This window comes from Gamsiella multidivaricata (genome assembly GCF_025024155.1).
Source record: "Gamsiella multidivaricata strain RSA 2152 chromosome Unknown BC939scaffold_22, whole genome shotgun sequence".
NCBI classification, from domain to species: Eukaryota; Fungi; Mortierellomycota; class Mortierellomycetes; order Mortierellales; family Mortierellaceae; genus Gamsiella; species Gamsiella multidivaricata.
In genome coordinates this window covers 360,928-387,466 of record NW_026251730.1, presented here as the reverse complement: position 1 = coordinate 387,466, position 26,539 = coordinate 360,928, and the positions used below count along the sequence as shown (strand labels likewise).

Genomic DNA, 26,539 nt, shown 5'->3' with positions numbered 1-26,539 from the left:
CCTTCGCCGTAGCTCACCGGCAGACTAATGCAAAGGATAGCCGCCACGACAAAAAGAAACTTTTGGACAGGGCTATGCCATGGGGGGTAAACATGCTTGGACATGCGGGCCCAGTTATCCTCGCCTGGCAGCTGTGTGATGATCCAAGAACGGGTATGTTTCTTCGTCTGAGCGACAACGGGTATAGTCTGGCCACAGAGTTGAAGACGAGGGGCGCAAGTGAGAAAAGACGTGGCCTTTACCAAGAAAGTAACTGTGCTTTGTGAAGGAAGGGTAGTTATGCTTTATAAAGTGGGCAACTATACTCTTGGAGGTAGCGGGTGGGGTGGGCTGAGAAATGAAATAAAGATACGAGCAAGAAGTTCAAGGTGTGCCAAAAGTATAGGAATCCTCGGTATATCTTTTTTCTAGGACGGCTTCGCAATGGGTGTCGCGTGAACAGTGAAAAAGTGGGCTGAGAGAGGGGGGAAAAATGAAGAGAGAAGTGTGAGTTGATGAGTGATTGTGTGATGAAAGAATTGGTAATTGCTCGGCGATCGCAAAGATCAAATCTTCCGGGGAATCCATCGGCCGGCTGCAAAGTGGTGGATGCGGTGTAGTGCGGTGCGATGGAGTGTTTGTTTACAGGTTGTGTTGTGAGAGCTAGAATGAGGTTGTATGCGGGGGAATGTTTACGCTGGTCCGTGGCTGTCTGCTGAACCTGACCGGGCTCCAATGCACATTACCACAGTCTCGCCTCGAACTGCATGCGGGCTGTGTGCAGGCTGTGTGATCTCTGCTTCATTTGCATCAAACGACATACCATGGTCCGCATCTCCGTCGGAGGCATCCATTTTATTAAGCAGAGTAAAAAAAGGAGAAACCAGGATACTCCACAGCGGTTGTCGTTAAACCAGGTCAGGTTATTTAAAAGTCCAGGCGCGTAAAAACAGAAACGAGGGTCCATAGTGGAAGACTGCCAAAGCTTTCGCTTCCCTGGTTGGATAGCATTTAATAGAATTGCTCCTCGAGACTGCAGCTAAACTATAATGATAGACAAAGAAGGGCATATATTTGGATGGGGCTCATGCCCCATTGTCGATTAAGAAGCAGGAAGAGGGCCAGGTAGTCTAGGAAAGTTGAAGGGGCGATCGTTTTGTAAGGCATAGGATGCCGAGGGGATGAGGTGTGGATGCAAATGTTGGCTCCCCGTGCTTCGCCCAGCGGTTTAAGGTGGAAGGTATGTCATTGGCCGGGTTTGGAAAAAAAATGAGTGGTCTCAGGAACCGGTCGCTTGCGCGCGTCAGGACGCTAAGACGCTAACGCTCAGTGTTCAACCCACTATGACCAACAATATCCTTGGCATTCAGGAGATCTGCGACCTTATCGCGGAATGCCTGACTCGCTCGCACCTCGCCGTGCCTGCCGTGTCTATCTTGGCTGGTTCGTCCCAATGTATGACTTCTTAGCATATAACCTTACCGAGGCACTTCCGCGTTGATTGGCTTTTTATCCGCGAGGTGCATTGTCTGAAAATAGCGTACTGGATAAAGTAGGCTCTGACTATATTCGGCTGATCCTTTTGAAATCCTCCTCGACTGAAAACCTCAAACTCTTTGGTCCTCTGCAGAATCGAGGTACTCCTACTGATTTTTCTACGATTGCGAAGCATTTGCAGGACACTATGGTGATTGTCAGAATCGCGTCAGGGATGACAGTATGACGAAGAAGCCCACATTTTGCTACTTCAACGTGCCCGCGGGTGCACTTGATTACTTGCCGGAGCAATTGTCTGGCGTTAAATCATCGAATCCCATTACCATCGCACGGGGACCTAGGATTGGATTCTGACACTGAACAACTCGCAGTGGTTGATTTGGCGGAGGTGGTAGCGAAAATCGTGCTTGAGCGGTGTGCAGGGCCACAGCATTTTGGGAACCGGCGCCTCACAATAAGAAACTGTACTCAGATTAACATCAGGGCGGATACAAAGCTCCTGTCAAGATCGCACTACACACTCCTGCGCTTCAGCGTCTTTCGCTGTTGCAGACTCAACATTAAGACCTGGATTTTCGTAATTGAGGTCTCATTGTCCGCTTCTCAGTATTCAACTTCACGAGATTGACATCGATGCCAGCGGGCTCGAGTGCCTGTTATCTGCGTCCTCTGAGCTATGACATTCCGATCTCTACTCAGCAGCACAGCATCCTGGACAACGTCCCAAGCAAAACGCCCTTCGAATTTGCGGCTTCGGCATGTACTCCGTGAAAGCGCTTTCGAGAGAGGTGCTGGCGCTATTGAAGACATTCCTGAGACTAAGATTTCATGCGAAAGAGATGGCTCGGTGGGACAATGCATTGGACGCAGTACTTGTCTGCCGTGAAGTGTAAGCTCTAGATTTGATAATTGTTTCTAACAATGGCTGGTCGCATCCTGAAGCGCTTGCAAAAGCGAAGCATTGGATTTTAACACCGTACGAACTGTATGAAGCATTGACGAACAGCTCATTTCATTCGCAAAAGCATGACTTGATTTAAATAGTGGCATTCGAAGCGCGGATCAATAAAAGTTGTTGAAGGCAAGCAAAGATAATAATAATTCTAAAAAGCAAAATTTTGTCTTCGAATCCATAAAAAATAAGCTCATTTCCCGATTACACCCTTTACAGGATGCTCAGACTCTCTCTCTCTCGCATGTCGCTGCGGTCGATTATCCATTTTTCAAAATGTACTCCGTTACAAGGACCGGTTGCGCTTCAGCTGAGAGGCATCCGTAGCCCGCTTCGGACTCAGTAAGAGTCGTCACCAAATGAGCCTCCACGGCCTCGACCACGGCCACGGCTACGACCGCGTCCGCGAGGCACCCATTCCTTGTTTCTGCTGCTATACCCGCCATCGTCCTGTCTGTCTACAGAGCTTCTCGATTCCCCATCCCCACCCATACTGGAATCACGCCTTCTGTGTTCGGTATAATCCTCTCCATCTGCGCGATCTCGATCCTCGTACCGAAAGTTTACTCCATTTTTGTGTCCTGCACCACGACCCCTGAAGCCGCCCCGGCCACGATCATGGAAGCCACCACGGCCATTGTCATTGAATCCTCCACGACCACGGGCGCCTCCACGACCACGACCACGACCACGGCCCCGGTATGGTCCATCTTGTCGATGGTGTGAGCCTTCATCATAGTCACGGTCCTCGTCGTCCACGTCGCCATATTGGCTGCCTCGACTGGAGCCGTAGTCTTTGGAACCGTTGCGACCGTGATGGTTCTCGTTCTCGCGATAGTGATTGCGGTCTGATGCGTTAGATTCTTCTCTGCGGAACTTGACAATTGCTTCGCCGTAGTTGAAATGCTTCTTGGAGCGATCATCGCCTGCATCATCGTCTCGCCGACGCTTGTAATAATCATCACTTCGATCCCAATCTTTGTTTCGATCAGCTCTGCCTCCATTTGCGCTCTCACTGTGGCCCGAGTTACTGTACTGAATGGCCCGGTTATCATTGAAACCTTGCTTGTCTGATGGAGTAGCAGAACCAAATCTTTCTCTCTCAGGGTCATCGCCAGCGTTGTATTTTGTCCTGTCATAACTGTAGTCCATGCTCTTGCTTTCGATATAGGATCTTTGCTGATCTGTCAAATTCATCTGCGCCAGCAAAGTTTCTTGTTGGGGCGGTAAGGGTGCCCTCAAGGATGATGGCGCTGCGTATGCTTGGCCGCCTCCAATGGAGAGAGAAGCAGGTGGCACAGGCGGCATAGGTGGCATAGGTGGAGGTGGCGGCGGGGGCATCATCATCCCCGGTTGCATAGACGCCATAGGCATATTCATTCCCATGCCCAATCCCATGTTCATCCCTATTGGCGTTGAAGCAGCAAAGCCCATCTGACTGTGTAAGCCTTGAGGCTGTGGCTGCTGTAGCTGCTGCTGAAACTGCGGCTGAAGTCCTTGCTGTACAAGCTGAGATAGCTGAGTAAGGTGAGGCATCAGAGCCATGACGCCGGGCAGTGACTGAGCATTTGAAGAAGTGGACTGAGAATTCGCTCCAGTGCCATGGCTACTATTGGCGTTGGCTGCTCGACTCTGCTCTTGTACCTTTGTCTATTATTTTTTTATTTTTTTAAAACAATAAAATAAAAATAAGAATAAAAAAAGTTATTCAGAATCCATTCGCTCTGTTTGCAAGAGTGCATTGACAGTCATTCAACATCGTTACCAAAAGTTCGAGTAGTTGCTGAACTTGCGCCTCTGTGCTAGTCTTCTGATTCTCGGTAGATGGCGCAGCGCTAGGAGTGCTTGTCGCTCCAGACATTGTTTCACTTGTTCTTGTTGGCATAACAGATCCAGAGCGCCCCAACAAGACAGCTGTGCCTCCAGCTGATGATACCTGTCCGAGAGCCGGTTGTAGTGAGGTGAAAAGAGAAGTAGCATTTGAAGCATTCGACATGGTAGAGCTTGCAAGATTGCCTCCTGTATCCACCTTCGAGGCCGTCAAACGCGGATTGACTGCAGCGCCTTGCATCATAGCGGCCGATGACGGGTTGAAAAGCGTCTGCACAGCCGATGGTAACATACTTAAGTTGTTCATTGGCTGTGCGTAATTCATAGTTCCATATACTGGTAAAGGAGTGGATGTTGGCGGCACTGATTTTCCTGCACCCATGAGGACATTGTTCATAAGCTGGAATGTGGTAAAAAACGCATCTTAGACGCCAGCAACAGTTGTGCGCAAGTATATAGAACGCCATGGTAAGTTAGGATCACAGAGCGAAGATTTTACCTGCTGAGCTTTCTGTGCCTGCTCCATGCGCTCCTGGACAGACGTAGCAGCGTTATTAAACTGCGTCACCAATGGCTGCTGAGCGGCGAAGTACGGCAGAAGTGGAGGAGTTGGAGGAGGCGGTGGACCACCTGCCAATGGGTGCGTCGGCTGGTACCGCGCAAAGTCTTGAGATTGAGGAGGATCGCGTGCGTGTTCTGCTAAAAATATAAACATGTTGAGTACTAGTTAGAGGTCTGATGTGCACCTTGTGAAAGCTGTGGGGGCATTTCCATCAGTACTCACCTGGCCTGAACGAGGCGTTCCTGAACGGCGAGTCTTGCCTACGGTAACTATTATCAGTGCTCTTACCACGGTCATGACTACGTTCACGACTGTCGTCGCGATCGCGTACCCGACCCTTGCCCCCCTTATTGTCAAAGCTGCTCTTTTTATAGCTATTGCCTCGAAATTTCTCTTTCCGTCCACGGTCGTCATGATTTGGATAGTCCCGACTGCCTCGGCGGTCTTTTGCTCCACGATCGTCTCGGTTGTCCCGGTGATCACGATTGTCTCGGTGGTCCCTGCTATCCTGGCGGTCCCGATTGCCCCGATCATCTCGACTATCTCGCTGGTCACGGCGATCTCGACTATCATACGAATCCCGTCGATCGGGTGAGCCTCGATGACTGGTTGAATCACGTCGATTGTAGGTATCCCGACGGCTGTAGGAGTCTCGGTCGTGGGATGTGCTTCTACGTCTCTTGTCTCTAAAGTCTCGATCGCGTGATTCGCTTTCTTTTCCCTTGTCCTTGGGGTTATACAGGTCGTGCTGGGCCTTTTTATCGCGACCCCTCTCGGGTGATTCATCACGACTATCACGCCGATGCCTCTCGTACTTGCTATTGTTGCTATTGCCGTTGTTATTATTGCTGTTATCGGGGATGCTGACGTTGGAGTCCCGATAAGTATTCCGAGAAGACGAAGGTGATGGGGTTCTGTCGTACTGCGTCGAGCGCTGCTTATTCACACGATCGCGACGCTCTGCTGCTTTAGCTGCATTTCCTAGAAGGTGTTCCGGAGTTCTATAAGGCACCAAAATGCGTCGGATTAGAATGCGCAAACTTGTTCGCCATAAAGAACAAGTTATTATGCACAAGAGGGAGCGAACAACTTACGCATGAATTTGATCCCAAGCGAAGCGACAGTCGATTTTCCCGCCGTTCAACTGCTTTCCATGTGCTTCATGGTACGCTTTGGCGCAATCACGAGTATCAAAGAACTCTATACATCTTGCGCTGAAAATAGAGAAACAGCTGAAGTAAGTGGATGTGTGGTTTCTTCGTCCGCAGGAATACAAGGATGACTGATGTAACATACGATGATGATCCGTCTGCATCAGGTCGGACCTCCTTGATCTCGCCGTAATGAGAGAAGAACGAAATCAGGTCTTCATCACTGACGCTCACATCTATATCCTTTATTTTTATACGCAAAGACCCCTAGAGTCGAGAGAGAGAAAAAAAGGATGAGAGCCGTGTCACGAAGAAAAGAGGTAGTCCGCATCATGACAACTGGGCTTACATTGTGGTCGTCCTCCTTGCAGTCCCTCATCGCACTAAGATCTCTTTGCAAAGAATAGTGGACATCCAGCTATGGAAAGTGGTTGACATATTCGTAACAAAAATAAAGGTTAACACTCGTGGTAACTTTATTAGGGCAGCAGTTCCTGTCCTGATTTAATGTTCACTTACAGCGCGGTCATCCATGAGCGTCTGGTGTGTTTCCTTCTTTGCAAATTCTGCTGCACGGATATCGTACTATGTGAGCGAGGGAGATTGCTTAATTCAGTTGGCTGGTTGACGACACATTGTTTGCCTCAAATAAAACCGGATTTTGTCATCGCAACTTACATATTTGATAAAAACTAATCCACGGCTATCGATCCTATCGAACAGATTTTGGACGTCACCGTATGGCTTGAATCTCTTCCGCACATCTTCCACCTTAGTTGTATACTAAGGAGGTATCATACAAAGTAATCAGGCACTGTATCAGAAATGTTCAATTCCATAGGTCTGCGAACAAATACATAAAGCTGAACCTGTTTGACGGAGACTTACACCAAGATTTCGTACGAACAATGTGCGGTTTGGTCTCTCCATGCTTAGTCGCTCTTGGATCAAAGATTGCTTGGCTGACATGGGCTTTCCATAGTTGACCGCGCCTACGGAAGCAAAAGCGAAAACAAGACGAAGATGGCAAACAGTATTGGTATTAGTGATACATTTGTTCAAGAATCGCAAAAATAGCTCCGCAGATCATGATTTTCAGATTCGTCTTCGCCGATCCCTTTAGTGTAATCAATCAATAATGAAACGTCTACCGAATCAAAGCCGGTCTGAACAATCTTATTCCTGACAAAATAAAGTGTCCAAATGCTCCGCGGTCATGACCGCCTCCCATCCTTTGACTCCAGATATATTTATCCTCGCATGCGGATAGCAGTTTGAAAGCTCTCCGCAGTTCTGGGCCGATAGAGCTTACCTGGTTTGCCATTTCGAGGTCCATTGTGGGTCGGACTGCGCGTATCTGTTGATTCTGCTCTGTAATAGTTATTCTGTACACCGTTGTACTCTCCTGATGTCTCGCCATAGGAATGAACCATCGCGTCGTTGTTGTATCTTGTAAAACCTTGTCTTTCGAGCCATTTTTCGCCGTCGTGCTCAAGACCTCCATCCATGGATCCTGGTTCAATGACGTTCACTCTCCCATTATCTTCTTGGGTGAAATGATTACCACCCGCTCTCAGATGATTATTTGCACCGAAAGAATAAAAGTTTAGGCTGTTATCCTGTTCCGGAAAAGCATCCTGAGATGACTCCTGCAGCAACTCGAAAGAGCGAAAATGGTCAAACGCAACACGCTGGTGGTGCGGAGGGCGCTCAGTCGCTTGCGCGGAACTGTCAGGTACATGATTATGAGGTTTGTTCGATTCCTTCTTTGAATACTGTGATTCCTGCTGGCTCACTTGCCGCATTTCCTGCGGGTTCAATTGCTGTACTTCCCGCTGAGGCTCCATTCTCTCAGAATAAAAAGATACACTTGCATTCTGCGGATCACTCAGATCCTGAGGCTCGTTCACGATCTGGGACTTGTTCATGTTCTGGGGCTCGTCCACGTTCTCAGGGACAATATCAACACCGCCTGGTCTGAGTGAAATAAGGATGCCAGGACTCTTCTCTCCAATGTCTTGTATCTCGTCAGTATTCCTTTCAACGGCTCCAACACTTGATCCGAGACCGAGTGATTGTGGGGCCGAGGTAATGATCGGGTTCATCATTTCAGTTCTTGAGGGATCGCTGTAGTTGTTTACTTCGTGCATGGCCCTATTGCCGGTGCTCCAATATGATAGTTCTCACCCACGATTCCTTCGCTGTCAGTCGTTTTCTTGATTTCCTTCAATCTTACGGACGACGAAGTAACCCTATGTATCGGATGGCGCGCTTTGATGACGGTATGAACGGAAGGCCAGGGTACGATGAGAAACTAATATTGAGAGGGTGCCGGAGGATGCTCATTCCCCCGCACTTCCCATCTTTCAAATTTTCAACTGCCGTTGGTGGCTTCCAGAGGATGACTATAGCACTATGAAATCTACAATTACGTCACCTAAATCGTAAAAATCGTTGCTATTATCGGCATTTGGGTGTGTGTGACCTGACACACAAAAATTAAAGTTCTTTAGCCATCTTGGTAGGGCGTTTCCTTGATGTTGGGGTTGCGGGAGACGATCGTTTCTTGCGAGCACTCGTGCTTCCAGTGGACTTGCTGGTTCCATCAACTGCCCCTTGATCGGATGTCGATGGTTCGATCCAGGGATACCTTCCATCTGCTGTTTTGGGCTGCAAGTAGAGAGGTCTTTTCTGCTCCAAAAGGTGCCCTTGGACGATATTGGACATGTTTTGCGCCGCCATAACATCTCTGTGATAATACTTGCCACAGTGGGGGCAGAAGAGCTGGCGTATGGTCACCTGGGCCACAAACTCCTCACAGTTCGGGCATTTTTTTGAAGTATAGTACTCTTCAATACCAACAACAACGTATCCGAGGGAGCGCGCCTATTTATAAAATTAAGAAAAAAATGTTACTCATTTGCGGTCGGTTTTTTGAAGGTGTTATAGATGATAAAAATAAATACGTTGCCTACCAGAGGATGAAGTAAGACAAAAACGTCCCATGCAGAGATGATAGCCGCTCCGAGCTTCTGAAATCACCCAGGCCCACACCAATCAATACTGGACTCTTGCAACGTTCGCCAATGCTCCCACCAACGATCTTGAGTAAACTGTTGGCAATGGCCTGGCATTCGATGTGTTTGGCACGCTCCATGTCCCACGTGTTTTTCTTGAATCGATTGTTGTTCCCATTGTAAAACTCCATCAGTTGGTCCTCAACTTGTTTCAGTCTTGCGACATAGTTGGTTACACTAGCCTCTGGACCTCGAAGAGGAGGAAGTTGGGACTCGATTTGCTCAATAGACTGTGGTTGGCCCTCAGGAACCACCTTACTCGCTTCCTGGAGCCATCGCCGGTATCGAAATGTGGGCTGCATTACCGCCTTTTGGTTTACGGCAAGATTATGATGAGGCGTCTTGTTGTGGTGTGCCGCTGAAGATGGTGATTGTGTCGACTCCTGCACTGGCGGCGGTGCCATTGGTGTTGTAGAAGACGCAATGGTGAACGGGGCCTCAAAGGTTGATACAGCACCAATCACTGGATCCTTGCCTTTGCTTGATTGTGGTAGATGTGCGTAGGCGCCTACTACAAAAGCCTGACCGGCATCGAGGGTGAGTGTCTTGATGTCACGGGGATCGACATCTGGCCAAAGTTGTGCTATGTCCTCCTTGCTTCCAAGGACGTTTCGAATTTCAGTCAGGTGATCGCCGGTTCCATGGAGTGTCGTAGTCAATCGTCGTGGCAATCGATCTTGAGGAAGCCGTTTCCACTTGACTGACAGAAGCTCTCTGCGCTTAAAACATAATAGCTGTAGATGGAAGCCATCGGTCCGCACTGTCCCCCTTGGGACATACTTCTTGGTGAGATAAGTTTCCGGTCGGAAGTCCTTGCTGTCCAACATATGAAGATCGGTCTCGAGTTCCTCAAGGTTTAGCAACTCGATTGCCCCACGATGCCCTGCTTTTCGTTGCTGGCGACTGGTCAGGCCCTTGAGACCGATATCAGCCAGGAATTTTTTGATGAGAATCCCAGGTTCCATATTGCCTATATGCTCCTGGGCATCTGCAATAGAAGTGCAGATGGTACCGACCAGTTCCTGAACCTGAGCTCTCAGAACCCCTCCACGACTAAAAAAGAACCCAACAAGGTTACGCTCCGTAAAACTCACAAACGGTTGCCTTGAACTTGTTATGGGAATGATCCTTCGAAGGTTTGGACTGATTCTGTTAAGGGCAAGGAAGTTCTCAACAGCAGATACTTCCCCCTGAATCTCCACATCAACGTCGGAATCCAAGAGACCCTTTTCCTTTCTTGCCATGAGCTACAATCCAAGAGATAGAAAATACTAAGTAAGAATAATTACCTTTTTGTACAGATCGCAGGAACCGTTCTTGTACATCTTCTTGAGTTCGACCCTGAGTTGGGTGGAGACGGATGCTACCAGTTCCGATGGTGTAAAGACTGCTTTGTGCTTGCAGCCATCAGATGTCGGTGGTGGTGGTGTGTACAGCTGGAGATGAATGAGTCGATCAATAAATTCATTGACTGTCGAGCCAGTACCAGCATTCCTTGGGCGGTTTCCAGAGTATATGGATGTCAGGAAAATCAACAGGAAAGAGGACTGAGCAAAGCCTCTGCCACCCTTTGGCTTGTCGTCCAAATCGTCCTCGCTGTCCCCATCCTCCTCCTCCTCCGTCTCTTCATTCTCCTCATCCTTGACATCATTCATGGATACTCGAGGACAGAACAGATCCATAAATTGACGATCAATGGGTCCTAGTCCATGCTTGTTGATGTAGTCGACAAACTTTCCGATCGCTTGCTGGCCTTTCCGCTTTACTCGGGCTGCTTCCTGCACCAGATCTCGGATGCAATGTATGACCTCTTGTTGGAGAACACCATTATTTGGTACTGCTCGCTTGACGTTCGCGGCCAGAGTACCAACTTTAAGGGACGAGGTGGGATGATGGTAAGCCAAGTGGCGCATGACTGCCAGCTTCCTGGTATTTGCAGTCGAGGTAGCGAGGGTCTTGATCTTGAATTTGGGCTTGGGCTTGAACTTGGGTTTGGCTTTACTGTCCAGGGTTGAGTCTTCAGGAGAGTCGGTCCATTCCTTGTATGGTTTAAACTTATAAACCTTCATCTTGTCTGGCGGTGAGCGCTGGGTTGATCCTGTCCTCATCTTGAAGGAGTACCTTTGACGATTTTTTGGGATATTTGCCCTCGCTAATGGTGGGCGTCTCTCTAGTTGCTGAGACGACGTTGAGGAGACAGTTGACTGGTCCTGCACATCTGACTGGTCCTGCACATCTGACTGAAGCTTTTGTGATGGCAATGATCCCAAGTGACCAGAGACACGTTTCAGCACAGCAGGCGACTCCACAGTCTTGAACCTGATCGTCGCATGAGAGTGGTGCAGTCGTATAATGGGCACCTCGGGAGGACTATAAACATCAAAAAATAAGGCAGAGATGAGATGAAGGAAGGAGTGAATGCAAAGCCATTGCTCAAAAAAAAGACCAAAACAATTTACCTCGTTTGTGAAGGGCTGTTTTCCTTTTGTTGCCTATACAGGGCACAAAGATCCAAAAACCGTCTGTGAAGATCACCGTAGGCTGGGCTTCCAACAGTGGGGGGACTGCTGGTGACAGAGGTCTGCTTGAGATATACGAAAACTTTGATGGCCACTTCAAATGTCTTTTCCTCGTTGTTACGGACAGCAGCATTCTTGGATGCAACCTTGGGATCGTTCAGATACTCGGCTACTGTACCCAGGTGTCTAAAAAGAGTGGCAAACAATATTTAGTTAGTTAAAGGCCAAAGTCTAACTCTGTCACACACACCAATATAAAATACCTTTGTCTCGGATGGCTTTGATAACAGAGTAATTGGTAGCTGCACCAAGTGAGTAGATACTCTTGCCGTAATCGTTGCCAGATACAACTGCAAGGGCTGTGAGTTGGGCCTCTGAGAAGTCGAGAGTGCGACGGACGTCCTTCAGATTGTATACCAAGATCAAGTTCCTGGCGATAGGACGCCATAAGGTTGAGATACTGGAGTAGGCCATCATGTCGCTATCTGCAGAAACAACAATGTCGCCTGGTTCGCAGTCCCGAGCGATCGCGACGTCGGCCTCAGTCTCACAGGTCTGTACCTTCCATCCCGCTTGGGTCATTTACTCCACAAAGGACGCTCGGATGGGCAGGGACCAGTATAATGTTGATGCCATATTTGTCTTCACATCTGTGAAGTGTCGTTTCCGGACTTTTAAATTGCGGTTGATCCTGTCTTGAAGAAAGTCCAAGGCCTCTTTGCAACGGCTTGCCGCCTTCTCTCGGGTCTTCTGTCGAGCCTGTGCGGTGTGTTCTTTCTCTTGCGCCTGGGCTCCATCCACATAGACAATAACAGTATCCTTGGAACCGAACTGCTCAATATCCTTTTCCAGGATCGCATGGGCCTTTTCTACAAAGTTTTATGTATAGGCGGTACGAATGACCGAGAACCGCGAGAGCAAATCGATCCTCTTGGTGAATGTGGTTGAGGTTGTTGTTGTTCCTGATTGCTGAATGACTGTGGGCTCGTATCCCTTCTTGCAAATGAAGGGGAACCAACCCTTCAAACCCATCCCGTGAAGTCGAGTAGTGCGAGGGAAGAGTCGTGGTCGATTGTGCAGTGTGTTTGCTGGAATGAAGTAATTGAATCAGGGCAGTGAAGAGTTGAAAGAGAAAGAGAGTTGAAAGTGGGAATCACCAAAGTCTATTGAAGTTTGAAATGCAAAAAGAAGTTAAGGTTGATGTAAGGCTTTGTCCTATAAAATAAATTGAATGCGTCCTTTGGACAGAGAACGGTCCTTTGGACCTGACCATAAACATTCCCAGAGTTTAGTTTAAGGCTGAAAAGTGAGGAAAGCTAGGAATCATTCCCTTACCTGCTGAGCTGGGAGAAGTCAAATGGTGGCAGTGGAGGCATGGGAAAGTGAAGGAAGTGAAGGAAGTGAAGGGATTGAAAAAAGGTTTTTATGCTGGACGCGTCATGGTCAATTTGTGGTAAGGTGACGTTTCGAATATTGTTTTACAAGGAAACTCCCAATCTGAATGCTCGAATAATTTGTGTTCCACACTGAATACAAGGGTCTAACGCACAACTACGCACACTGTAGCGAGTGATCAGCACAACGGTCTTCTTGTTCAACTGGAACAAGGAACAAAAGACCGTTGGCTTCGACCCTCCTTTTATACAGGCGCGATCTCAAAACCTAATATCGAATTCTGCGCACTCGCGGTGGCTGCGGCCAACAATATTGGGTCTCTCGAATATTTCCCCTGAGAAGGGTCTGCCTCCCTGGTTTCAATTTTGGTGGCAAAAACCTTAAAGCGAACCGTACTCCCAAATTGTGTTTTCTCTTAAATCGTTGCCACCACATCAATTCATCACAAGCAAGGACAAAATCCCAATGACCTCGACCGTCGGACCGGCGGGATTCCACTCCATCTGCGAGCAAGCAGGACTGATCCTCGGGACGAATGGCATTCCTAATGAGCTTCAGGTTGAACCCTCCCGTTTCCAGCGCGAAACAGCTCGACTTCTTCAACGCTCGCCCTCAGGAACATATGGCGTTGAGTCATTCTTAGAGGGCCTGCAGGAACATCTGGAAGAGCACGAGAACTTGAAAGCTGCTCTTATACCCGTATCTTTCTCCGCTGATAAGGAGTCATCGTATGTTCATATCCTTTAGCCTTGAATTTTGATGCAAAGGGATGATATCTAACAACTGGAATCTTTTTTTTCAATATTATGCAGGTTCTCATTAGGCGAAAGTTTGATCCGCATGCTTTTAGGCGTTGATGCTTTGCAGCCAGAAGTCATGGAAGGATTACTGGACAGGATACTTCAATTCCTGGATGACGAGTAAGCTACTGGTGCATATCATGGAATTCTATTCGACAGAGCTATTAAGGACGTCGAGAGAGTAACCAATTTGTATCACATCCCCCTTTCGGATGGCTCTAGCGAAAAAGATTCTCCTATCCCAAAGCTCATTCTACAGCAATTTAAGTGGCTAGACAATGTCAGTAAGCCTAAACAGCTCTCCGCCAAGCTACTAGAGGTAATTAAAGTGGAGGTCTAGGAGACTGGCTTTGTGGCTAGTCGCCGGGGCGAGTTTAAAAGAAGTTTAAGCTAATGGGTTCCATATTGAAAACATGGTAGATTGTTAGTCTTTCTCCAGTATTTATTCAAAGGGATGTTATTACCAGTCTGCCGGAGATCGTTCCCGATTCTGAACACAGGGTAAAGCGCCGCTTTTGTACCAGGCGACTTGCCTAAGCATTTCAGTCTGTTCGACTGAGATTCATGTCTCTTTCTTCCTTCGTTAGACTGTAGTTAGTGGGCTTATCGAGATGATGGAGAGTACCTCAGAGCTGATGGTACCGATCTTGGATGCTCTGTCGAACCTCAACTTGCAGTCGGATATATTGGTAATAGATTACAAATTGTTATGAGATTGCATATCATTATTTCTGTCTATCAATCACTAACACGGTAAGTTCTCCTATAACCCTTAGATCAGTGCTAGGCGCCATGTGATGGACAAACTGGAGTCTGCAGAACTCGATGACTTGCCTATTGTCATCAAATTTTTGCTGCAGACTGTTGAGCCAGACACAGTCGGTGAAGTCATCGGCACTGTTCGTTCCAATCTTGACTTTGGTTCGATCAACAGGCTCCAAAGAAATCATAATCTGAAATCGAGAAAAGGGGCCTCTAGTCAGACGCCAGAGGTCTTGATTCTCGGTATGTATCCGCCCTACCTCCTACTAAATACGCTATCATCATGGCGCAATAGTAGATACTGATTTTTCTGCTTGTTTCCAATAGATGCACTGAAAACCGGTATCAGATTCCAGAAGTTCGTCACCGATGCATGGTATAAGGCGCTGATTGCCATTCCTAAGCCCGTATGTTGCTACATCCTATGAGTTTGTCTTCTTTGTGAAAAATGTCATAGTTTATCAACTATATTTCTTTTGTCGAATAGGGATTGCATAAAGTGATAGATGTTATGGTTATCTTTATTCTGCATTCAATTGTCAGCATCAAGAAGAAGGTAGAGGTATTGATCCGGCAAAAGATTATTGACGGCATGTTGACGAAAAAGCTACTACAGGAAGCGATCCTTGTACACGGTGCATCACTCAGGGAGTAAGTACTTCGAACAACTTTGAAATGATGAACAACGTCGTAAAAGCTATTAACATGGCATTCAATTTTCGTCTACCCTCAGGTACATGCCTGCCATCCTCTCAATCTCGGAAAATCTCTTGCGATTTAGCCATAGTCACCCGATCGTTGCTCGGACTGCCTCTATCCTGTACACCAGCGCTTTTCAAGTCTCAGATGCCTATTACCGACAGGAGATTGTTGGCTCGCTACTTGTTCATATTGGAAGTGGATCAGCGGTGGAAATCGACTCTTCATTGGCCGTACTACAGACCATTGTGAATACTTCAAGAGCAACCCTCAATGAATACAGTACATTCATCAAAGGTGTCCTGGACTATCTCGACAATCTTTCGCCTGAGCAGATTCGATTATTTTTTGTAGTCCTTGGATCTCTTGCACGGGAGGTATGTTCGTACGCCATATGAATCGATTAACAATAACGACTGATTCTATGATGCTTACGCTGAATACTAAAAACTTGCTCCTTTTGTGTTTATGGGTCGTCTTAGGATGAGATTGCAGGCAACAGCGGGACGTTACTCACAGACCTAAATATCCTAATTCGGAAACAGCTCTCGAACCCCATGGAGGGTTACAAAAGGATTGGAGTCATGGGAGCGATCGCAATGGTTCAGTCATTTGGGGTCCGAGAAGGCGTCGACAATGGCCGTGGTTCTTCAAGTCAAGCTGCGACTAGTCATCATCAAGCAGAGTCGGACCCTTTTCTCAAAATCTCAGTTTCATACCTTCGAATGATCAGGGATGCGTGCCAAAAGTCGTCGGTAATTTTATCTATAGTCAATGCTATATCGAACAATGGGGTCAGGTTCGAGATCTTGTTCTGAACTAAATCTTTTTTAAAAAATTTACAGGTCTGTCTGGCACTGACATACGATGAGTTGGCGAGCCTCGTTCTTTCTGGCCAGCTTGACCAAAAATTGGTGCTCTGGATCAAGGAAGAGTTCTCGGATCAGTTCGCAGCGACATTTGTTTGCGGTGTCAACGAGACGTTTCCAATGAGACGTAATCGGAACATTGCCTTGGAGTGTTGGATGAATCTTGATGGACCGGTATGCATCTACGCTATAGCCCAATATTTATGGCGTTCGTTTCATTTGAGGAAGGGAGTTACCTGCGTGCCAGACTGACCATATCAATCGGCTCGATGCAACTTTTGTGCTTAGGAGTCAGAGCTCGCTATAGCCATCATACCGAGTCTATGTGCAGACTTGCTGAGCTCCGCAACACAAGGCACAACCATTGAAACTTCCGATGGGACTGTATACCTCTGTTCTTTATTCAAGCTGCTGCAGGCCACGGAGAAAGCGACAGGAGGGAATGGTTTGGACGATATTGATGGGCTTCTTGGCTGCGGTATCACCATGTTTAAACAAGAATACCTCGAGGTAAAGTTTACTGTATCACTCAGCGTGCCGAAACGATCTTTAACTAATGGAATAAAGACCCTGACGATGACAGCATTGCGGCATATGACGCTTGGCTCACTAGGATATAGCAGAGGTCTACAGCACTGAAATCTGCCATACCATTGCCCAAGGACTCCTCTGTGCTATCAACTGGTAAGTGTCCAGCTGCTTCTTTCACGATGTCTAATAAGCGCTGCGCATGGCTCTTACGGTGAATAAATTCTGCGCTAGGTTCCGCGAAATCTCAAATGCGTTCTCGTACGATGCAGGAGATCAAACAATGGGTAGATTTTGCACTGTTGATTTAAAGGATTGTATCCTCCAAAGGTTGATCATTTATCCTGATAATTTACTAATATGTTATTATCGTAATGGGTATAGCTCGAATCATCATCCGACTGCAGCAAATATCTGAACTGGAAGACATACTGCGACACGTCTTGAAATGCGTGCCAGGGTTCAAACCGCTCGAGGCTAGTCATGCTAAAGCGAAGGATATGCCTAGAGGGGTTAAACCCATGGCGAATTCTCTTTCAATTCAGTCTACAAGCACAGCTGTTCTGGGGAAACAATCATCGCGGACAATGAATGTGGTTGGTGGACCGAAGCCCTTTGTTGTGTGCTCCAGCGAGGTCGTAACATACGAATCATTAGCGCCGTATCTGCGAGAGCTCGAGGTACAGCACAGTGCATATGCACAACGAAGCAGGTGGCACTGGAAACTTATATTAAATTGCGCTCTAACACCCGTACTACATTCATTTCACTTTTCATAGATCGATGTCTTCCATGTCCTACGCGTCCACGACCCGATAACCCGTGATGCTTTTGAGATCGTCGAAGTCACTCGGAATAAGAATGTCCACCTTCACTACCCGCAGCTGCAGTTTCTGCTGAAGGATCTCCATGCCAAAGTTGTGTTCAAACTCCCAGCATCTGTATCCCATGCGTCTTTTGGAAAGAAAGCTACGGCGCTTTCGACAAACAACGCTATGCTGGCCCGCATGGATGTCACGGAATTTGTGCGTGGGATTCTGAGGATCGCGCCTCACGTCGTGACCAAAGCAAGGATGATTCTTCGCATGCTGTCCAACAGAGATGAGGTAAATTTTACTTGCGATATGGAGCAAGATAATCGAGGCAGCAGTGTATACACCAGTTAACGATAATAATTTATTTTACTGTTTGTATTGTAGGCTACAGACCACAGCGGACGGCTGTTGGACACCGCGATCATTCTCGACTGTCTAAATCTTTCTTTGAAGGTGCTACACGTATTGCTCTCGTGGAATGAGATCAAGGGAAGCGATCAGAAAGAGCTGCGTCTCGTATGTTCTGAGAATACTGCATTTCATCGTCCTTTACAATCGCTTGCTGTCGCGCCAGACCAATTTGCTAATCATGTCAATTGTTCTCTCTTGAACGTTTATAGGAGTTGCTGAAATCTCTTGCTCAGGATATGAAGACACCAGAGCAGATTAAGCAGATAAAACGCTCAATTAACTTGTCTGAAGTTGCAGTGGAGGTCTTCTCTTCTCTATCTACCTGGCACGAAATGATGCCCAGCTTTGAGAGCTCAGCCATGCTGCTCGAGGTTTTAGAGAAGGTGCTGGACATGGTTCCCAAGAACATTGAGACATCCTTAAAACTTTCCAAACTTTCGACAACGTTCCTCTCGCACAAATGGCCGTCAACAATGGCTATCAAGGTATTATGTGGACCAGCGCTTTTTCCATTTGTTCTACATAACAGGGTTTTTCTGCGGATTTTAATATGGTTTCTCTTAAACTGGATATTATAGTCAGATCGTTTGGCTTATATACTTGGGCAGCAAATTGGAAAATCCGATGTGCGACTAGAGATGATCAACGAATACGTTACAAGGGTGTTGCCATCTTTTCTGAATCAGGATGATGGCAGTGCAGAATTGCATCCAATGCTCACCCCCAATACTTTTACCATATACACCAAGGTACATGGCCGATAGGAATTCGAGTGTCTCTGTCTTTATTTGGTTCTGATCGCATTGAGTTTGTTTCTACTTTTGAAAAATGAATAGGTGCTGCATATTCAGCTGGCAGCATTAGTTGGCGAGTTTGCAGAGGATGATTTTGATGATACTCATGCCGCATTTGAGCACATCTCAGGGCTGTGTCTCTGCTTTCAGAGGCTGGCTGCATTTGTAAAGTCGAGTGATAAGCGTGAAGTACTGAGTGTCACGTTGAAGCACTCGAAAGCATTCATGGAGCAGTTCATAAAGCGAGTACTGCCCTTTCTAGGAATCCACTTTCGGGGCCATCAGGACATGGTTGCGAAAATATTTAAAAATTACTTGCAGGCCGGAACTCGTTCCTTACAGGTAGTTATGTTGCGACATGCTCCAGATGTTCCGTTCGCAGTTGAAATGAAAGGCCAAGGTTAATATTAGCTGTACTTTTAATCTTTAGAATGTTTGTGGGCATGCCAAAGCTTCAAGAGAGCAAACACTGATGGCTATGGTGCCTGCAATCAAAAAGACTATGGAGACACTCATATTCGAGGTGAAGCTGATGCTGGAGAACAACGATGCTGGCGCAGCCTTCTGGCTTGGTAACCTCAAGCATCGCAACTTGCGAGGTGAAGAGATCAGCTCACAGCTGCCGACCATGTCTGAAGATGAGGATATGGGCGGCGAAGACGATGCTGACGATCAGGACGCAACAAGTGATGCTGAGAGCCAAAGGAAAAAGTCTTCCGCTAAAACGTCTAAGAAGAGGGGACGCTCAGGAAGTGCGAAGTCGACATCTGCGCCGCGCAAGACGCTCAAAACATCTGCAAGCTCAAAGAAGGAACGAAAGGTGGTTAGTTCGCGAGCTAAGTTGAAGATGCCGCGGAAAGATGAGGAGGATGGCGAGTCGCGCATTCACACAAAGAGGTATTAACGACATGTTCTGGTAGTCTGTTCATCGCTAGCTGAGATTACGATGATGTACTTACGCTACTCCTACTTTGTGTATCGGTTAAACTCCAGTCAAATTACTAACAGCGACATGAGCGAAGAGGAGCAGGATCAATTGGCTGGCGATGGAGATGAGAGTGACCAAGGATCTTCACGTCCGAGACGTCATCTTCGACGGATCACTGCTGAAGAAGAGGAAGCAGATGAGGATAATGTGCTGGAAGAAGATGGATACGGCGACCGAGCGATCGAAGAGCAGGAAGAGAGAACCGAGCGGCGACGCCGGGTCAGGAATCCATATATTGACGATACGGCTATGGAGGATGACGATGAAGACGAAGATGAAGACGAGGAAGAAGAGGAAGAAGAGGAAGAAGAGGAAGAGGAGGAAGAGGACGAAGAAGACGAAGAAGACGAAGAAGAAGAGGATGAAGAGGATTAGCAATGCTAGTGCTTGAACAATCTGGGTAGCAGCTCGAGGAATTTTCTCTGCTTTACATGTAGATCCTGAACAGACATTTTCAAGCCCGGTACGGAAAAAATAAATTGAATTCGCACAGCCACATGGGCACAAAATGAACAGGCATGGCTGCAAGTGCTCCTCCCCACCAGGGCGTCACCTATTATGTCAAAGAGTGTTAGAAACAGGTCTAGATACATGATAAACTTCCAGCAAGCGATGAACCTTACACCTTACATGGTATGGATTAAAGGGGTGCTCTCAATTCCCAGTTCACTGAGATGGTGGCACAAGCTAATCGTAAGGTGATACAACCGGCGGGATTTCGGTCCATGCCATTCCTTGCCACCCAAATGGGCTGAAGAAGCCCACGGGTCACTTTCTCCCTCTTTCTCTCCTTCTCTTTCCATTTGATTCACTCTCCCTCAGCTCAGCACTGAATACCATCCCTTTGATGCACCATGGATCTCGTCAAGTCGGATCGGATGATGACACCCGAGGATTCTGAAGACAAGGAATTGCCCGCAAGACCAGAGGGCCAAGACATGCCTGAACACCGGTTGCATCGTAAGCATTAATCAAGCTTGAAACCAAATGAATGATTTCTCTCTACCTGTATCCTCGGCAACGCTTACGAATCTCGCCATCAATCGCCCGCATTAGCGAACCGTGTCTATTTTAACGGAGAGCCAGGGTCTACATTTTCTATCAGGTATGACTTGTCGATTAATGTACAAAGGAAGATTGTTCGTACCAAGCAATTCTTTTACAGCTCTGACAAAACTATTATGGTTCCCATTGTGGTTTAGACCTCGTACATGGAAGAGCTTTCGAGGCGATGGCAGCTTCGACGTAAGGACAGGCACATTCGCGCACTATAAAAACAGCGTGAATCTTAGTAAGGAGTGAGGCTGAAAATTGAATTTTTGATCTAACCAAAAATTTAGCTCGAAGCGAGAATACCCAAGGGGGCCCTGCAGGAAGGGTACTACACCATCGTGTGGTGCATCTCGCCAAAACCCCTCGGTCAGTCGCTTCTCAAAAAGCTTGTTTTCGAGGTCGAGGTGCCCCAGATGAAGGTGCGCATGCATTCATGCCTACAGTACGGTTGGTTTCTCATACCGTATGCATGTGAGCAGTTGACCAACGAACGACCGTTATTGTTCCTCGCCCTTGCTAGTACAAGCTGTGGGCAGAAATGTCAGAGGCTCAAATCGAGGCAATAGGTAACTTAAGGGTTTCGCGCTCAGCCCTCGTTGCTTGATATGCTCTCAGCAGAGGTAAATACTTACGACCGAAGCAGCTACAACGGGCAGGATTCGGCTGCGATTGCAACAGAAGGTGCACCTCCAGTTTAGTAGCCCAGTCTTCGCCCGTCTTTCAGGACAACTTCGCTCGTATTTTGATGTACAAAATACACAAGAAGCAAATGCTCAATTGAATGATCGCATCGTCGTACACTACCTACAACTGGAACAACTTGGATCGGATTTATCCAGTAGCATTAAAGGTCTGTGCATTTCTTGTCTTCATCGTGGGCTTTACGGTCTTCAGTGTTTAAGAGCTAATTGGCAACTAATATTCTCGTACTTTGGAACGTATCCTAGACTATCTTGTCGAGGCACCAGGGCGAAAACTAAAGATGGTAGACGTTAGGACGTGTCAACAGCAATTCTCAGACGGGGTACAATTTGCGCCGATGGCCCAGATCTTCGCCATGGATGTCTCTGCTTCTGGAGAATACGTTGCGGTCCTATCCTCAACATTGACTACAGCATATATTGGGATCTGGGACCTCGTCACCGCTTTGCCATCAACACCCGACAAGTCGCATGACCAGAGACGGCGATCAAATATCACGAGTCAACCACCACTAGCTACGTTCAGCATTCCACTACAAGAGGGACAGTTCAACAACATGCGGCTATTCAAGATTGCATTATCGTCTGATGGGTCGAGCATTGCGGTGTACCAGCAACCCCGCGATGACGACTTTGCGCCAGAAGAGAAAATACTGGATAATTTCAGCTTCCCATTCCGACTCTTCTATGTCAAGGCTAACTTTACAGAAACACAAAAACTGAAGGAACTCGCAACGACCACAGTCCTCATTGAAGATACGTCCATACACAGATCGATGGCGCATTTTGTTGGATACGGCAAGTTCATGGCTAAAGACATATTCAATGGCACGAGACACAACATATCGACTCCAGCGGATGATTCGTCAGCAGGTGATTATTTTATTGCATGCGATGAATCGAGGATCAAAATTTACGATGCCTCAGAGAGATGGGAGCGACTCTACGGGATCGCGATTGGCGGCCTCTGTTCTATGAAGTCTCGGACGAAGCAACTGCGGGCGCTCTTCCGTAGTCTAGAGGGTCCATTGTTCATATGGTGGGAAGATGCCCAGAACATCTCTATCTGGGACCTCGCCACTGGTGCGAACCGCAAATATATCTCTGTCACCAATCCAAGTAGCCGGGTGCAGAATGAAATTGGGCTTTTCTCGGTCTCAAGGAGAGGGAAGTTGCTGGCCTTAGCGGGGTCAGACTGGATCAGGACATACTTTATGGAATCGGGGATCGAGGTCTGCAGCACTGTGATCCATGGCGGACGCATATTGGATATCCAGTTCCTGGATGAGGACAAGAGCCTTCTGGTGACCACTGGCAATTCCAGTATCGAGCAGACCTCGGTTATCATGGATGCGCTGAATCTCTCCTTCCAACGATGCGCTGGAAGGCAGTTTCCGTCATCGACTTATTCCATCCAACGTGTCGCTAAGTTGTCCGAAGGAGCTGCGCTATCCCACGGCATGGAACACGTTATGATGGCAGTCAACGGCAATGAGATGGAGGTATTTGCTATACCACAGCCTAGTCTATTCAGCTCCGGAGGTCATCTGGCGAATTGCGATGATGGGTGCGCAAATAAGGAGAGCATTGAGCTCAGCAATCACGTCTACCAGTTTCCTGAATCCAACTCTGAGTATCGTCTGGTGGTTAATTTTGAGGAAAGGGAGGTTGATAGTCGACAGCGAAAGGTTGTGCGCGTAGTCTTAGTCTCGGTTGACCAGCACGGATCTGTTCAACAGTTGCTGACCATCATACCCGAGCCATGGATGCAGTTCGAAGAGGAAGATGAAGACGCAGAACACTATGTTCAGGCGTCTTTTCTTGCATCTTGGTCTCAATTCATCATTCTCAGCTCCACCGGCTTTCAAGTATGGAATCTGCCCGACGTCACTCCCGATAACCGATGCGAGCTGGCATTGACCTGGGTCTGTCCGCGTAGCAGAAACAACGGCGAAGTGTGCAGCTATGCAGAGCCAGTGCTGGAGACGCGTGTATGCGTCCATGGAGAGGCGATCCTATCTGTGTGGTTCGATGATGAGGCCAATAGGAGTCGAACTGTCTGCGTGCGGATCCCCAAGAACAACTGGTTTTCGCGAGAGGAGACGCTCTACTGCATCAATAGCATCCCTATGCTGATCTCCTGCTACTCGGACGCGAGCGCCAGTGGTCAAGAGGCGATCATACGATATCTAGTCAAGCACATCAACCACGATCCACCCGAGGGAACTACAACGTATAACGTCATGACAAAAATTGCTTGGGCATCGAAATGGAGAGGATGCTCTGATATAATGGGTGCCATCTTTAGCTCAACTGACGGGAAATGGATCCCACGATGCGTTTCTCTCGGCAGTGTTGGTGGCGATTCCGACGGTTCGCCCATCAAGAGCCCGATTTACTTTTTGATTAAGAACGCCAAGAAAGAACCCCGCAGCCTGCCTATGGCCGAGCAACTGATCGATTATTGCATTCGAGAGGCGAAGTTACAACAGGATCCGGCCTTTCTGCTGCTTGTGCTAGACTGTCTGCCACTACTGGTCGTCTACCATCCAGAAACAGCAATCAATATCATCCGTCGGGCAGCTTTCATCCCCATCAAGGACAGAGATTTTGTTGTGAATAACTCCGTGCTTGCACATCCTCCCCGGTTCGGCATAGATATGGCCAATATGGCTGCTGTCAGTCGACGCAGGCGCCCGATCTACGAGTACCCGAATTCAGTTTTTCAGTTGAAATCGCAGCTACCACGAATTTGTGCCAAGGATTTTTCGTCCCATATCGATGTCCCAGAAGAGAGATCGGTCGATCCTCTCAACGAGACATTCAAGCGACATGTTTATGTGGCGCCGTATGCTCTGCTTTGGCATACGAGAAGCAACGGTACATCTACTGGGAAGCGGGACATTTCAACGGATGTGGCCATGGCGAGGATGGCGTTTGACCTGATGGTATACAAGCTGAACCCTTTGAGCAGGCAAACCATCCGGGCCAACTTCACGGAGCTCCAGTACTATGACAACCCTGCTGTCGAGGCCCTGCTTGAGTACAAATGGTGTGTGTTTTCGCGAGAATTCCATCCAATATCCGTTTATGGATTCATGCCAAATCCTTCTAACCCTCTGTTCTTCTCAATACTTTTCGATACGCTAGGAACTCATTCGCATGCATGCCCTGGGGCCTGCGATTTGTTGGCCAACTGTTGTACTACGCGCTTGTTCTCACAGTAACCTTGATCCAAGTATACCCGAACATGATGCTGACGGATCTTAGAGGGCCCCTCATCATCGTGGTTTCCATGGGTTGTATGTTCCTATATCTCGAGCTGCAGCAATTCTTGGCGGACCACTGGAAATACGTGAAGTATGAAAACTTGTTTCGTGATCCATATATGAAGTTCTTGCTTACACTCTGACGCTCGATATTCTTCTGCCTCTAGAACACCTTACAATGTCGTGGATGTCCTGGTCTTCTTGCTACCTGTCATTGGAAGTATCCAGTTGCTTATCAACATACCTCAAGTTGAGAATACGGATAAGCCTGGGGATTCTCGTGTACTGAGCTTTTCCATTCTCTTTATCTACATCCACCTCGTAAGCTGCCGTGTCCCTGTGCTATTCATATGGATACTTCAGAATCGGATGCCATCTGATTAACCTATCTACATCTTCATGAAATTCACAGCTATTCGAGATGCGCGTGATCAGAAGCGTCTGCAATATTGTGACAATCATCCTGAGCATTGTCATCAAGATCCGCGTATTCTTCGCTATCTTTGCCTTGATCGTCCTTGCGTTTACACACTCGTTTCTTCACTTACTGCTCGCCGAAAATCACGACTGTATTACTACCGACACGAATGGCAACTCGATATCACTGCTCGGCACTTGCTTTAAACGAGACACTGATTTCCCTGGGAACTTCTTTGGCGCAATATCGGCGACATACTTCTTCATGGTACGAACTGAAAAAAGAGATATTGTATAGAGTGCTTTAGTCGAGCTTTTCACTAACATATTCTTTCTTGTATCATAGGCTGGCCGATACGATCCTGTTTCGAAGGATTTGGATGGCGAAGACTGGGCATTCCATGTTATGATTGCCATATACTTTTTTATTAACGTGATCCTACTACTCAACGTTCTTATCGCGCTCATGAACGTCGCCTTTTCAGCAGGCGACAATGATGGACCCCTTGTCTGGCTTGATAACCGCCTTCGGTCTGTTGAGGCAGCCGAAAACCTATCCTACGCAGCACCAGGGCTTCGGCAACGGTTCGATTGGTTCCCGCAGTACATCTACTACACAGCCTCACCTCGGACTGTCCAGGCATATAAGAACAAGTATCCATTTCTGATCGATCGCGACGACAATTTACAACCACAGGTACACCAACACTCTATTGTGATCACGCCCGTTCGTTCTCCTTCTCCGGGATGGCAGCTAGATCAACTGACAACGGAAGCGGCTGTACCGGCCGTACAGGAGCAAAACGAAAACGCAGACTCATCGGATGGTGCTGCCGTCGATTTGTCGTTGGCGGGACAGCAGTCGATGAAATCGCCTCGGATCCCATACTCACTCACAGAGACGACCGTGATCGGCTCGCCTTTGGCTACTTCGAGTGAATATTCGCGCCAAAATACAGGCACAGGCAACTATTTCGCAGATTTCCAGTCAATCGCAAGCACGATTCCGCAGAGTGAGGGAGGGGCAAAATTGGTTCAGTCGCCGCTGGAGCAGCTACCATCGCGACCGCAGCCACAGCCACAACCGCCAAGGACGAGACAAAGACGTCCTTCCAGACAAAGCACTACGCGTACGATTAACTTTCTTCGCTCTGCGAACGATCAAGACGGGAACGGTGTTGACGACAAGTTCGAGAGAGACGAGGAAGAGATTAGCGAGAGCGGTCAGGGTGTGGACGTGAGCAATGATGCTTTGTTTGCCCAAGATCATGTCAGCATCCTGAGCCGTGTGAACCAGGACGAGCGGCAGAGACTTATGGAGACGGAGCTACGTACTCTCCAGACAAATACGGAGCAATTGCGAGAAAATATGAAGGGCATTGAGAGCAAACTAGACCAGATGACGTTAATGCTAGAACTTCTACTGCGGCAATCGCCGCAACGGCCCTCATAGAAAAATATCAACATACAA

At 47.7% G+C, this 26,539-nt stretch overlaps 4 protein-coding genes across 4 annotated transcripts; 2 read left to right on the top strand and 2 right to left on the bottom strand.

The window, feature by feature from the left end:
- Positions 1-2,552: 2,552 nt before the first annotated feature.
- Positions 2,553-4,738, bottom strand: BC939DRAFT_117020 (uncharacterized protein). Its single transcript, XM_051549964.1, has 2 exons — positions 4,194-4,738; positions 2,553-4,078 (listed from the first exon to the last, which is right to left on the bottom strand). Exons 1-2 carry the CDS (start codon positions 4,653-4,655, stop codon positions 2,768-2,770), a joined length of 1,773 nt encoding a protein of 590 aa, XP_051413723.1. The 5' UTR covers positions 4,656-4,738; the 3' UTR covers positions 2,553-2,767.
- A 242-nt stretch (positions 4,739-4,980) lies between these two features.
- On the bottom strand, positions 4,981-8,308 carry BC939DRAFT_117034 (uncharacterized protein). The gene is made up of 8 exons (XM_051549965.1): positions 7,284-8,308; positions 6,860-6,963; positions 6,650-6,754; positions 6,491-6,556; positions 6,321-6,389; positions 6,117-6,238; positions 5,915-6,034; positions 4,981-5,821 (listed from the first exon to the last, which is right to left on the bottom strand). Exons 1-8 carry the CDS (start codon positions 8,119-8,121, stop codon positions 5,032-5,034), a joined length of 2,214 nt encoding a protein of 737 aa, XP_051413722.1. The 5' UTR covers positions 8,122-8,308; the 3' UTR covers positions 4,981-5,031.
- A 5,082-nt stretch (positions 8,309-13,390) lies between these two features.
- Positions 13,391-20,133, top strand: BC939DRAFT_447284 (Fanconi anaemia protein FANCD2). Its single transcript, XM_051555072.1, has 22 exons — positions 13,391-13,690; positions 13,775-13,882; positions 13,985-14,081; positions 14,183-14,263; positions 14,350-14,451; positions 14,539-14,767; positions 14,852-14,931; positions 15,012-15,175; positions 15,258-15,600; positions 15,706-15,978; positions 16,069-16,266; positions 16,381-16,602; positions 16,706-16,776; positions 16,855-16,907; positions 17,005-17,300; positions 17,400-17,726; positions 17,820-17,951; positions 18,056-18,331; positions 18,425-18,595; positions 18,683-18,982; positions 19,071-19,537; positions 19,634-20,133. Exons 1-22 carry the CDS (start codon positions 13,428-13,430, stop codon positions 20,001-20,003), a joined length of 4,623 nt encoding a protein of 1,540 aa, XP_051413721.1. The 5' UTR covers positions 13,391-13,427; the 3' UTR covers positions 20,004-20,133.
- A 296-nt stretch (positions 20,134-20,429) lies between these two features.
- On the top strand, positions 20,430-26,521 carry BC939DRAFT_527754 (uncharacterized protein; the record flags this gene model as incomplete). Its single annotated transcript, XM_051561431.1, has 10 exons — positions 20,430-20,588; positions 20,685-20,733; positions 20,831-20,873; positions 20,969-21,100; positions 21,202-21,247; positions 21,629-24,434; positions 24,533-24,742; positions 24,819-24,972; positions 25,064-25,336; positions 25,415-26,521. Exons 1-10 carry the CDS (start codon positions 20,483-20,485, stop codon positions 26,519-26,521), a joined length of 4,926 nt encoding a protein of 1,641 aa, XP_051413720.1. The 5' UTR covers positions 20,430-20,482.
- Between the last annotated feature and the right edge of the window lie 18 nt (positions 26,522-26,539).